Genomic DNA, 12,947 nt, shown 5'->3' on the forward strand with positions numbered 1-12,947 from the left:
ATGAGTTGATGGAAAACCAGTTGTCTTGATGGTTTGGATTTCTCTTCAATCAATGGCCTGAGCTAATTTAACATTACAGTCATGGACATTAGACTAATCAGGACAGGGGCAATAGGAAAACAAATCCAAAAACAGAGGGAAGAAAATAAGTCTATCCCTTTTCACAGATACTTGACATCAGATCATATCACATTATATTATATTGTAATATAATATATTATATTACAATATATATCTGCTTCGCCCTGGGAAGCATAAAGAGTCAGCTGATACACTGTTATGGAATCAGCTATGTCAGTTCTCCACATTCAGTAGCAAAATGCCATCAGCTGATGATTGTTCATTCTCTTTAGACAACATCCCTTTACTACAAACCCAAGCACACTGCTCTGGGAAAGTGGGAAAAAGGAGGTAAAACCCCACACATACAAAAAGGGGTTGTGTTGGAAGTGGAAACCACTAGAGGTTCTGAAAGAGTGAAAAATCTTTGCGGAATGATTTAGAAAGGGTATGTTGGAATATCTAACATTACACTGTTTGCTACGTAGCATTCAAGCAGTTTCCCACAGCGAAGGAACAGTAAAAGTAGAGAATAAGGATGACACAGGGCAGCTCAGGGCTGTAGCTGAATGGGGAGTGAAAGGTACCATGGGGAAGGACTACTTCTTGCAGATATTCTGCCTATTTCTGGGCCCTTGTGGTGAGGGGCTACAAGCCAGGATGGAACAAGACACTCTACCCAAGCTATGCGCAGAAAAGGCTGCCTGTCACACTGTACATTGGCCTAATCAAAAGCTAGTAATATATCAGACCTTGACCTTCTTAGTCTCCCTTGTTCCACATCTCCAGACAAAGTGTCGAGTCTGGTCTTTTATCTTTTGGTATAAGGCAGCTAAAGAAAAAAAAGAGAACTTTTCTGCAGTCATGGCATAAGAGTAGTTGAGACTGCTTTTGAAATATAGCTCAGTTAAAGAAGAGAGAACACACAGTAATTCAAGATTTTTCAGTGTGGCCCGAACCTTCACAGCTGTCCCAACACTGTGAGCAGCATAAAGAAAGGACAGTCACATTCCTTTCCTTGCACTAGCTTTGATATTTCTGCTCTGAGCATTGTGAAAGGTAAACTGACAAAAAAATATTCATATCCTCATGCAGTTAACTACTCAGTTGTGCTCTGAGTGAGTTCACTACAGGTTAGAGGAGCAGCATGTAAGTACCAGGCTATTCATGTGGCTGTCAATATATCGTGTCAACTACAAAGTACATGCTCATGTGCAGCACTAAAACATACGTTTAGGGAAGAGAACTTTGCTTAGCTTTTGCTTCATCTTCCCAAGAGAAAGATTTCTATGTACCTCTGGAATAAAGTTCCTACCCCACTCTGGCTGTTTCTTCTGTCACTACTCTGTGGCACAGCTGTGATAAATTTAATGCTGCATTTGCCATTACTTGGAAAAGCTTAGGTGATCCTGCAGCTCTTTTGCCCTATGAGCCTGAAGCATTATGGACTTCAAACTAATGGAAATGAGGTTTCCAACATGCCCTATTTCTATATGAAAATGGAACTAAAAGCAGCCTACCCTCACTGCCATGTCCTCTATCTCTGATAATAAACTTGATGCCAAGCAGCATTAATATCAACTACCTCTCTGGTCTGGATAAGGGCTAACAGTGTTGTTGAGGAATTCAGAAGAGTAAAAATGGCTGAAGAATTGTACAAAGACTTTAACGGGATGATTGAGCAATAAAATCACAGAAGTCAAAATAAATCTAAAGTGATTACTCTGAGGAGGAACAGACATTCTAGCTTTGCATACACCAGAATCCTCCAACTGTTGCTATTTAAGCTTTTACTATTTAGGAACAAGGTCTTGGGGTTACACAGAATGGTCATGATAATGATTCTCTCAGCATTTATTTAGAATTACAGGTTAAGAAGTAGGAAAATAAGACTGAACTAAATGCAATGTGCAACTACATCTGAGTAATGTTTGCCTTTCTGTTTCCCCCAGTTTAAAAAAGAATATAATAGAACTGGAAGAAGTTTCAGAGGATGGTCAAAATTATAGAATAGCTGCTGTATGAGGAAGAGTTAAGTAGACTTGAACCTCCCAGGCTGAAAAGGGCAAGGAGATCTGGACATGAATAAAATAATGAGTGATATGAAGAAAGTGAACTGAGAAGATTTGTTTTGCTGTATCTCAGGAGGTAGGGTCAGTTGTTCAGAAGGGTCAGTTCAGAAGAACAACAACAAAAAGTTGATCAAAAAATATTCATCTTTTTCTACTGAAGTCAGAATTTCTTGGAATTTAGATGCAGGCAAAGAGTTTTAATTTGCTTCTCCATAATAGAAGTAAATGACAGGTTTGTGTGAATCACTTAACAATAAGGGTAGATAAGAGAGTTCATTACAGATGAAGAATTAAAAATACATTCTGTATCATATTTAGAAGACAATAATCTTGTAGACCAGTAGCTAACTTGCACTGCTGTTCCTCTGAGTACTTTAGTTAATTACAGAATCACAGAATATTTGAGCTTTGGATGGGATGCGTGCTGTCTTGTCCAATACCATGCTCAAGCAGTGTCAACAGAAGCAGGCTGCCCCAGGCTATGTCCAGACAGCTTTTGAATGTCTCCAAGGATGTAAACTCTACAACCTCTCCAGGTAACCTGTGCTAGTACTCAGTCATTCAAATCCTCTTTCTTTATGTTCAGACAAAAATTCCTATTTCAGTTTGTGCTATTTCCATCTTGTCCTGTCACTGGGCACCAATGAGAAGAGTCTGGCTTCACCACGTTCAGTCTTCCATCAGATGACAAGACCTCACCTGAGATTTCTCTTCTGGCTGAACAATTCCAGCTCTTTCAGCCTTTCCTCAGATGTGAGATGCTCCAGTCTCTTCATCATCTTTGTGGCCTTTTGCAGAACTCTTTCCAGTAGCTCTATATGTTTTTTGAACTGGGGAGCTCAGAACTGGACACAGGACTCCAGGTATGGCCTCATCACAGCTAAGTGTAAGGACAGGATCACCTCCCACAGCCCACCAGCAACGCTCACCCTAATGCAGCCCAGGATACCATTGGCCTCCTTTGCAGCAAGGACACACTGCTGGCTCATGTTTAACTTGGTGTCCACCAGGACCCCCAGGCCAAGCTGCTTTCCAGTCAGTCAGCCCCCAGCATGGATTGGTGCAGGACTCTACACTTCCCTTTGCTGAACTTCATGAGATTCTTCTCTGCCCATTCCTCCACCCTGACAAGGTCCCTCTGAATGGTAATGCAAACTTCCAGCATATCAACTGCTCATCCCAGTTTTGTATTATCTGCAATCTGCTGAAAGTTTACTTAGTTCCATTTTTTAGGTAATTAATGAAGAGGTTAAACGGTACTGGATCCAGTATTGACCCTTGGGGTACAGTGCTAATGAGTGGCCTCTAGCTGGCCTTTGTGCTATTGTTCACAACCTTTAGAGCCCTACAGTTCAGCCAGTTTTAAATCCACTTCGAGGTCCACTTGTCTAGCCTTAATTTTCTTCCTGAGGATGTTGTGGGAGACAGAGTCAAACGCATTGCTAAAGTCAAGATAAACTAGTCCACTGTTTTCCCTTCATCCACCAAGCTGTCATCTGATCACTGAAGGCTATATGTTGGTTAAGAGTGATTTTCCCTTCACAAATCCGTGCTGGCTACTCCCAGTCATCTTCCTGTCCTTCATGTGCCTGGAAATGGTTCCCAAGATGAGTTGCTCTATCACCTTTCTGGGGATTGAGGTGAAGTGGGCCAGCCTGTAGTTTGATGGACTTCTTGTCCTTTTTAAAGATGAGTGACATTTGTTTTATTCCTGTCCTCAGTAACCACTGTGAATCCCTATGATCTTTGAAAGATAAGTGAGAGTGGCCTTGCAATGAGATTCACCAACTCCCTCATACTTGTGGGTGCATCCCATTAGGTTCCATGGATGTGTGCATGTCCAGTTTGTTTAAACGCTCCCTGACCTCAACCTCTTCCAATGAGAGTCCTTGCTCTTTGTCATCTGGTCCCCTGACCATTTTGCTGTTGATATACCTGTAGAAGCATTCTTGTTGCCCTTCATGTCCCTCACCAGATTAAATTCCAGATGAGCTTTGGTTTTCTTAACTTCATCCTCACACACTGGGCTGGTGTTTCTAGATTCCTCCCAGGTCACATGATTCTGCTTGCACCTTCTTCTGTCTGAGTTTAGTCAGGAGCTCCTTGCTAATTCATGCAGGCTTCCTGCTGCCTTTGCTTGATTTCCTGCTCAGCAGGATGGATCATTTCTGAGCTTGGAGGAGATGATTCCTGTACACCAACCAGCTCTCTTGGAGCCCTCTTCTCTTCTGGGCCATATCGCATGGGGTTCACCCAAGCAGATCCCTGAAGAGCTAAAGACTTCTCTCCTGAACTCAAGGATTGAGATCTTGTTTTTAGCCCTTCTCTCTTCTCAGATCTTGAGGCTGTCCTAGGCCTTCACACCCCTGACCACTCCTTTCTCCTTTGTAAATATCGGGTCCAGCAGAGCACCTCCTCTTGCTGTCGCCTTGACTATCAGTGTTAAGAACTTGTCAATGCACTTCGGAAACCTCCTGCGTTGCTTGTAAACATGAGGCTCTTCCAGTTGTCTGAAGAAAGCCTCATCTAATTCTGAAATCTGTTTGGAGGACTGTGATCTGTACCCAGGCTGAGTACATTCTCAATACTGGGTAAATATTTTTCTGTAGCTGTTAAAAGCAGTAAATTCTTTCTGATAGTAAAATATTTTGTAATCTTCTGTGAGGGGTCTTCAGGCAAATTCTGTTCTTCAGTGTCCCAGTGGAGATTTGGATAACTCCAGGTCTCAGGTTATAGACATCCACAGTCACAATAGCAGTTTACACCGTATCAAAGAATGTGTATGCTAGACTATACACAGTTAAAACTAATTGGACTAACTTTAATCTGAAACAAACCTATGGGTGCACAAGATTATGTACTTAAACACTGCGTTTCTTCACATCACCAAATCAGAAAACAACATACCACATGTAATTTGTCAGAGTTTTTAGACCTACAGATAATGGCTTTCTTAGAAAATGTGTAGGTGCCACTCACACTTGTATTATCAATGCAATAGATACAGTGAAGGTGCTTTGTACTTTTATGTACTCTTAGAATCCACTCTCAATGCTGATAGTTGATAAGCAAACATTCCTGATCCATGGCCTTTTATAAATACGTTATGGAAATGGATGACTGTGACTCCCAACATCCACTTGGTTCCTTTATGGACACATAAGAATCAATTTCTTCACCAGGAGGCAGGAATTTGTCGTACAGGTACATGGCTGAGTTTTAACAAAGTGAGCAAATCCTTTAACCCTCCCTATATCCTTATCAATGTCAAAAGACTAAAGTGTCTGTTGCAGTCACAACTCACGGAGGATCTCTTTGTTAGTCCTACGTTCAGTGTGAAGAATACAAAAACATAACATGCTTTCTGATGCAAAGAACCCACAATATAATCTGGTTCCCCAAGAAGTCCTGTGTCACTTAGTAAATGTAAACACTAAATAAGCAGATTCTGTCTGATGAGGTGCTCTCCAACATTATTAACCTATGTTTGTTCTCCCTCTGTGTTAATGAGTTAACAGTTATCATTTATTATGCAGGTATGTGGAAGCTGTTCCATCAAAACTGAAAACAGCAACTTACTGCTGCTTTGCTAAAGCAAACATTGAAAAAATAACTTATTTTTAAGTACTGTTTACCACCAGCTTCTCTCCAGCATGCCCATGTTTTTTGCTGTGATTTTCTGGAGATTCACAACAGTAGTCGCGTTTACCTTGGGGATTTTTATTTGCTGTACATTTCAGTATTGATGAATTATTTCTCATTTACCATACTTTGTATGCCACCTGCTGTACAGCTTGGGCAGCAATTTCTGTATTCCACTTGCCCCTCTACTGCCATTGTTGAGAACTATACTAGCAACAGGTCTAACTTCTTTTAATGTCAGGAATTCTAGTACATGGTCTTTCCATATATATCCCCCCGGCCACAAACTTGCCTGAAATAATTTAATCTGCTACATTGCCAAATTAGCATATATCAGCTGTCAAAACAATTATGTACTTTCTTTGTCCATATATTAAAGCTTATAGCATGTAGCTACCCTATTAAGTTTCAAACAAATGTGGGATGCCCCCATGTGCCATTTATACACAAGAAAGTTTTCTTACTTTTTACAGCACAAGATCAACAGCAAGGTTTAAATTGATCAGCATGCTACCAGCCCCTGGGATTTATTTGTTTGGGCAGGAGGTCTGTACCATTCATGGAAAAGCTTAAATTTTGTAGCATTATAAATAAGGGATATGTAGCTGGACAAAATCACTGAAGTATATTCTTACTGCTACTGTGCTATAATTGTGACAGCTTTCTCAGGAACAGACAACTGCAGTGCTGAGGGACAACACCACTGCTATCCCACTAGCTCTGGTGAGAGAGCTCCTGGTGTGAGAGTTCCACTTTGTACCTGGACACTTCAGGTGGTTTGGAAATAACATTTTAAAAAGTATAATTCTGTACACCTTCCCAAAAGAACCAAATACCTGACTGATGCTGGAAATGTGTGAAAAAATATCTTTCTGCAAGTGGCAGAAAAGGCCCCTTGCACCCCCTGCCACGATGGTGCTATCCAGGGCACAGTGTTTGCAGGGAAGCTGCTCCTGTGGGGTTGTAACTGCTCCTGCAGTTCAGTACAAGGACAACGTGGGCAACAGCCAGGGAAGGCAATGATGAGCGGCAGGAAAAGTCTTTAGTACCATATCTGCTGCATGTGCTACTGACCAAACTTTCTCTATGGGAAAAAGCATTTAGGTCAGGAATATACAGCACTAGTGTGCATCTGTGGGTGTCACCTTGGGAAGTCTTGCCTGGATTGTTTTCTGGACAGGTTGAAGGAGCTGGGTTTATTCACCCCAGAGAAGAGGCTGAGGGGGATCTGTTTGCTGTCTGCCATTACCCAGAAGGAAGGTATAGACAACACAGAGCCAGGCTCTTCTCAGAGAGGCACAAAGAAAATGCAAGAGGCAACAGCCATGACTTGAAACAAGGAAAATTCATGACCAAGGAGGTTGGACAGGATACTGCCAGAGTTCCCTTCCCATCTAGATCTTACTACGACTCTGGTTTTTTTGCTTTGATAGAAACAAAAACAAAATAATGGCAGGCAAACTTCAATTATTGATAGAACTATGGAGACCAGACCTGCTAGCAATACAAACTGGAAGTGAGAGAATTTCCTCAGGAATATGCTAGGTCTCACAGCAGAGCTCATGGTCACAGCAAAATATATCAAAAAAATTCCTAGGTAGGGCAGCTCTGCACATCTCTCCCATGCAGTGATGGACTGAGTTAAAAATTCCTATTTTTCTTTTCTACTGTCACAGTCAGCAGCCTACATCTTGCCATGTACAGCTTGGCCCCGTATTCATCTGCATCTTTTGTCCTCTTCAGCTTTAGAACGGGCAATAGAAATCTGCACAAATGATCTTTCTCATGACCTCAGTTCTCCAGGTCTCTTCTGCCTTCTAATATTACTTTCTGTATGATTGACAACATCTTCAAAAAGAAAAAGAGGAGAGAGGAGCTGTGGAGAATCCCCCCTCTGCCTTGGGACAGCACAGGGAAAGGGTCACATGGGATATTTTTAGAACAGAATCCAATGGCAGGGATGTGAGGAAGGCACAGAGAAAAACACAGCTGTGAAACCTAACACTTGGCTTCATAGATATTGAGAGCAGGAACGGCAGAGAAACAGATTGAGGAGACGCAGCAGAAGACAAGTGAGGAAAAAATATATGACGATAACAAGAGAATGGTAAAAGAGTAAGTGACAAAGAGGCAATGAATACCTGGGAAAGAAATGGCTAAAATAGATTATTGGAGAGGAATGGGGAAAAAAAAGTCAGGAGTGGAAAAAATTAATAAAGTGGCCATATTATATAAATAAGCAGAGATACTTCAATCATAGAAGGGATCTAAGGACAAGAAATGGTCAGATGACTCATCAGCACTCTCATGTAGACCATTTGTGACCTTGACGGCTGACCAGCAACTACTCACTCTACCATATCTCCTCATCCCAAAGTATAAGTTACTTCACGAGTAACTTAGGTTATGGATTGTGACACTGTAATACATTTTCTAAATCAGAGGAAAATAGAAATCATTCCTACAGTCTTTGAAGTCAGGCAACAACCCACTTTCTCTCTTTTACTACTGATCAGCATGCCCAAAGAGCAGCGATTGCTTTATGTCTGATGTCTTAAAATTAATGTATGCTGCATTAGTTCAGAAGTGCTCTCTGCTATTGTTCACTCACTAAACAAGAAAGAACTAACATGACTGAGAATACGGAGTGAAGAGAGGTAATGATGACACTTGAGAGGAGCCTGCTCCTAAAGATAGCATTTAAGGTGTAAAATTGCTAAGATACTCAAATCCTGAAAGTGTCTGATATCCACTTAAGGCAACTACATCCAGAATTACGATCCCTTTTTCACTTGCTACTTAATCCTTTAAATGTTATTCATTTTTCTTGTTTTGAGAAATAATTTATTCTTCACTGAGATTCAGCACCTACTTAACACTAATGCTTGGATTATATCCAGCAACTAGCTGCTCTCAGTAATTAGCTGCTACTCTGCCTATGATTCCTGAAGACTTGAATATAGATGGTCATTCTCAAAGAATTCCCAACTTTACAGTCAACTCTTATGAAACAGGTTGTAGCATGGCTGCCTCCTTATCACAAAGCTTATCTGGGACTTGAATTCAATAAAGAACTGATCCTTTTGGGTTTACCTATGCAGATACCTCAGGAATCAAATGGCTACCATTTATTACACTATCCTGACCTGTCCAGAAGCCTAAAAGAACTCTCAATGGCAAATATTTGGGATGAATTTATAAATAAATTAAGATCATGTAAGACATTTTCTTTCTTTCTCTCCCCAATAGCTATTCAGTAATATACAAATATTTTGTCAAAGACTTGCCTTCACTCACATAATACAGACCACGATCTTTGAACTCAAGAAATCTAGTACTAGTTGTGTCTTCCCACATTCAAGAAGACTCTCATTAGTCTAAATACTCTGACTGGTCTAGTTCTACCGTAAAGAACCTAAAACTGAAAACTATAGATATTCATGAGTTTGTTACATTTGCAGAAGAAATACAGCCATTTTATCCAAATAGCATACTTGCTATTTCTGCATCTTTTGCTGTCCCATGCTCTCTTCTTTACCACTGCTTTTGTTCAGGTTTTTATTATTTCCTTACAGTTCAGTGTCTTATGCAATCATTACAAGTTTGTTTACTATGCAAACAGGTCACTGCAGTCCCATTACGTTCTATATTAGGCTCAGTCTCGATGCCCCAGTGTTGGTACCACTCACTCTGAACAGTGAGGATGATTTTTTTTTTATTGGACAACAAAGTCAGGCAGCCAGAGATGAAATATATCATAATCCAGCCTTTCCACTGTAATGATTGTATCCTTCAGCAACATTAATACTTTATATGCGATAAATAAGGCTCTTAGTAAAACATTATTGAGCTGAGGGCATGTGCTTGTGATATGCCTATTTGGAGCACTCAGAAATTTACATTCATTACATAACTCTGAATTTTAAATCAATATTTCAGTCATAAAGGGCTATATGGTCACAAAGATCATACAGTTCTTCATTTATCTGTAAGGCACTATGTTCTACACAAGAGCGGTGTTCAGCAGCAGAGAATTTTGAACTGAAAGCTACTCTCCCGTTCTTCAGCTCAGCTTTCTGCTCCCAAAGACAATCATACCTTCTCCTTAGTAAATCAGATGTTCTAGAAACAGAAACCAGAAAGTGTAGCAACAACCTTAATTCAAATATCTATAAACAAAAGCAGTACAAGGCCTTACTTGGATGTGCCCAAGAGATACCACAGAGCAACAGGTAAAGTCTCCATCTTTCTTTTCAGTAGCTTAAAGAAGATGAGATTTCATACTTTCCTCAGCCTCAACACAATCTTATTTGTCTCTAAACACTGCTACCAAAACTTTGCATGCTCAGGTCACTATTCATTTTTAGAGGCTGGGATTCCCTTCGTGGTGCTCCACAGGCAATCTAGAATGTATGATGCTACTTCTCACCTCAGTGACCAAAGTGGCTTTTTAGACACAGTACAGGCTGCTACCTCCACTTGCCCAGAAAAGTGTGAGGACTTACGAGATGCAATGAATCTTAGTTCTCCTAGTTGGTGGTAACTCTTTAAAGTATTTAAAGCAGAAATTGGTGCAACAGTTCATATCCAAAGACCTATAAAGCAAAGCAGTGCCTGACGCCAGTTGGATATGCCCAAAAGATGTCCTAGAACAACATGTTCCATGCTCTCACAGCACCTGTTAACAGCCACTATGGCAGAATCCTAACCACATCTTCTGGGAGCTGCAAGGAAGGGCAGGGAAAGGTTTCAGTGTCTTATCTGTGGTTGTCTGGAAAAAGGAAACCCATTCACAACCAGCAGTTGAATTTCTATGCATCTCTGCAGAGTAGGCATTGCTACAGCCCTGAGTCACTCCAGCACCTTTTTCCTTGTCTGGTGATGTAAATTTTTCATCCACGTGGATTAGGATCAACTCTCATTTTCATACTGAGCAAAGGAAAATATGGCCTCGTTCTCTCTTGGAGGAAGCCACTACTGGAACAAGTGCTCAGGTAGATCTCTCACAGAGTCTGTCTAATGCAAACAGGGAAGGATATTTGTAGGCAAAGAAAGCATTGAGCCCCTTAAGCAGAGAACGGAAGCCAGCTATCATGTAGGAAACATTCTGTCCTGCTGCAGGTATTGTACTCACCAGCGTTTGTTGGTATCTGAACGCTTTTGTTGGAGAGGTATCCCCAGTCATATCCCCAGCAACCGTGTCCTGTGGGATTAGGGTTTGTTCAGGACAATGTCTTCCTATCTGCCGCCCACAGCAGAATCATGGAGTGAAACAGGCACAAGGCTTCAGCTAAAATCCCACAGAGCACCCTGAGAGAGAAGGTTACTGGTGAGGGAAAGACAGAGAGGGAGAGTGTAACCAGAAACTCCCTGCCCCCTCCTGTTCAGTCTGCTTGGACACAGCAGCCGCTTCCCTGCCTTAATCTCTCTCTGCTGACCTGGCAATGGGACAGCTCAGTAAATTAACAGGAGGTAACATTTCCCTCTCTCGGGCAATGTCATTCTTCACTGCATTTGGAAAGGGTGGGGGACCATAGAAAGAATAGGTGCTGACAGCAGAGAGAGACTAGGGATGAAAAGGGTGGAAAAGAAAAATCACCAAAATTAGAGACAAGAGAACCATCCTGCAACTTAAGCAGGATTATTCCTACAACTTGTTTCAGGGACAACTTTGTGAAGTGTCAGCATCTGAGAGGGCAAGTATTCCTAGCTGGCTGTGGAAGAATATTCTTTATATAAATTACAAGCTGTCTTCACATTTAACGTAATTTTTCTTAAAGCACATCCATTATTGCTCGTTACCTCGTCATGAATAAGCAGCCTTCCTCACAGTCTTAGTACCTTCATCCATGGGCATAAACAACACTCAGTGTCTTTTTTATCCAGAATCACAGAATGGCTGATGCTGGAAGGGAGCTCTGGAAGTCATCAGGCCAAACCTCCCTGCTCAACCAGCACCCCTGGAGCCAGTTGCTCAGAGCCATGTCCAGACAGCTTTTGAGTATCTCTAAGGATGGAGACTCCGCAACTCTCTGTGCAATGTCCTCCAGTGCTCGGGCATCCTCACGTAAAGACATGTTTTTATTCTTGTGTTAAAGTTGGTGGGGTTTTTTCTTAATCTCTGACTAGAAATGACATGGGAATATAGAAGACAACAGAAAAAACTATGCTTAACCAAATTTTGTTATACCTAAATCCAGTCAAAGTTGCTCAACAGCACAGTCAGGAAGGGTTTGTGGGCTCTTGAGGATCCTGGGACATCTGCAGGGTTGCAAAGTAGGGAGGTCCTGTCTCCTGCCCTGCTGTGTGTTTTGGGCCTTTGCCACAAGAAAAGCAAGAAGGAACTAACAGTATATAAAGCACAAAATCAGGGTGCTGCTGTGTGCTTCTGCCTTGAAAAACAGCACTGAGCAGCTGTAGCAACAGCTACATCCTCAGCTGAGTCAGTGCTACTGTCTGCTGTACCCTGAGGCAGCAGCAAGCACAGAAGTCTGTGGGGAATGAAGCAGATAATATAGGCCACAGATCTTTTCACAGACAACTGCTCATTTTTTTTATCTGCTATCTGTAAAGCTTTTCATTCAGGGAAAATGATAAATTCTATATCTAGGCAAAGCAGTTACTTAGAGCAACGTCATGACTTCCTAAGCTGCTGTTCCCACTAAATAAAGATGGGTTATGTAAGGTTATGTGAAAGGTGAAAGCATCTCCTTTAAGGTTATTCAGTCAAGGACTTTTTCAGTGCAAAAGTTGGGAAGCCACAACTAACACCACAGAGACCCAGAACTCAGAGACAGAGAGAGGACAGAAATCATGCAAAAGACCAAATATCTAGTCACTATTTGACAGGCCATTAAGAAAACTACAGCCACAGCTTTGGACAGGTCCAGCCCGGACTTTTTAACTATTATGAAGAGGGAAACAAGAGGAACATAAGGATTTGAACTAAGTCTGCGGGACTGTGCAAAACTTGATAAGGAAAAGGCTTGGGGAGGAACAAAAAGGGGAACAGATGGAAAGGGACAGGTTTCGTGAAAACCAAAGCTGGTCAATGTCTGTCCTATCTTCTTATCAAATGCCGCCTTCATTATCTTTCCATGAAATCTCATTATCCCATGCATATGATGCTGTAAGTTTGAGATGCCAGCAGCTGGCAAGACTGGCATGAGTGAA

General features: G+C 41.5%; 1 protein-coding gene across 1 annotated transcript in view; it reads right to left on the minus strand.

Annotated features, from left to right (window-relative positions):
* The window catches only part of CLCN1 (chloride voltage-gated channel 1), a 57,970-nt gene extending 46,877 nt beyond the window's left edge, over positions 1-11,093 (minus strand). Inside the window, exon 1 of the mRNA XM_017814684.1 lies at positions 10,909-11,093. Coding sequence (XP_017670173.1) covers positions 10,909-10,959 — 51 coding nt within the window. The 5' untranslated portion in view covers positions 10,960-11,093. The remainder of the gene's footprint in view (positions 1-10,908) is intronic.
* Between the last annotated feature and the right edge of the window lie 1,854 nt (positions 11,094-12,947).

Source organism: Lepidothrix coronata, unplaced genomic scaffold (assembly GCF_001604755.1).
Source record: "Lepidothrix coronata isolate B3197 unplaced genomic scaffold, Lepidothrix_coronata-1.0 Scaffold46, whole genome shotgun sequence".
Classification (NCBI taxonomy): domain Eukaryota; kingdom Metazoa; phylum Chordata; class Aves; order Passeriformes; family Pipridae; genus Lepidothrix; species Lepidothrix coronata.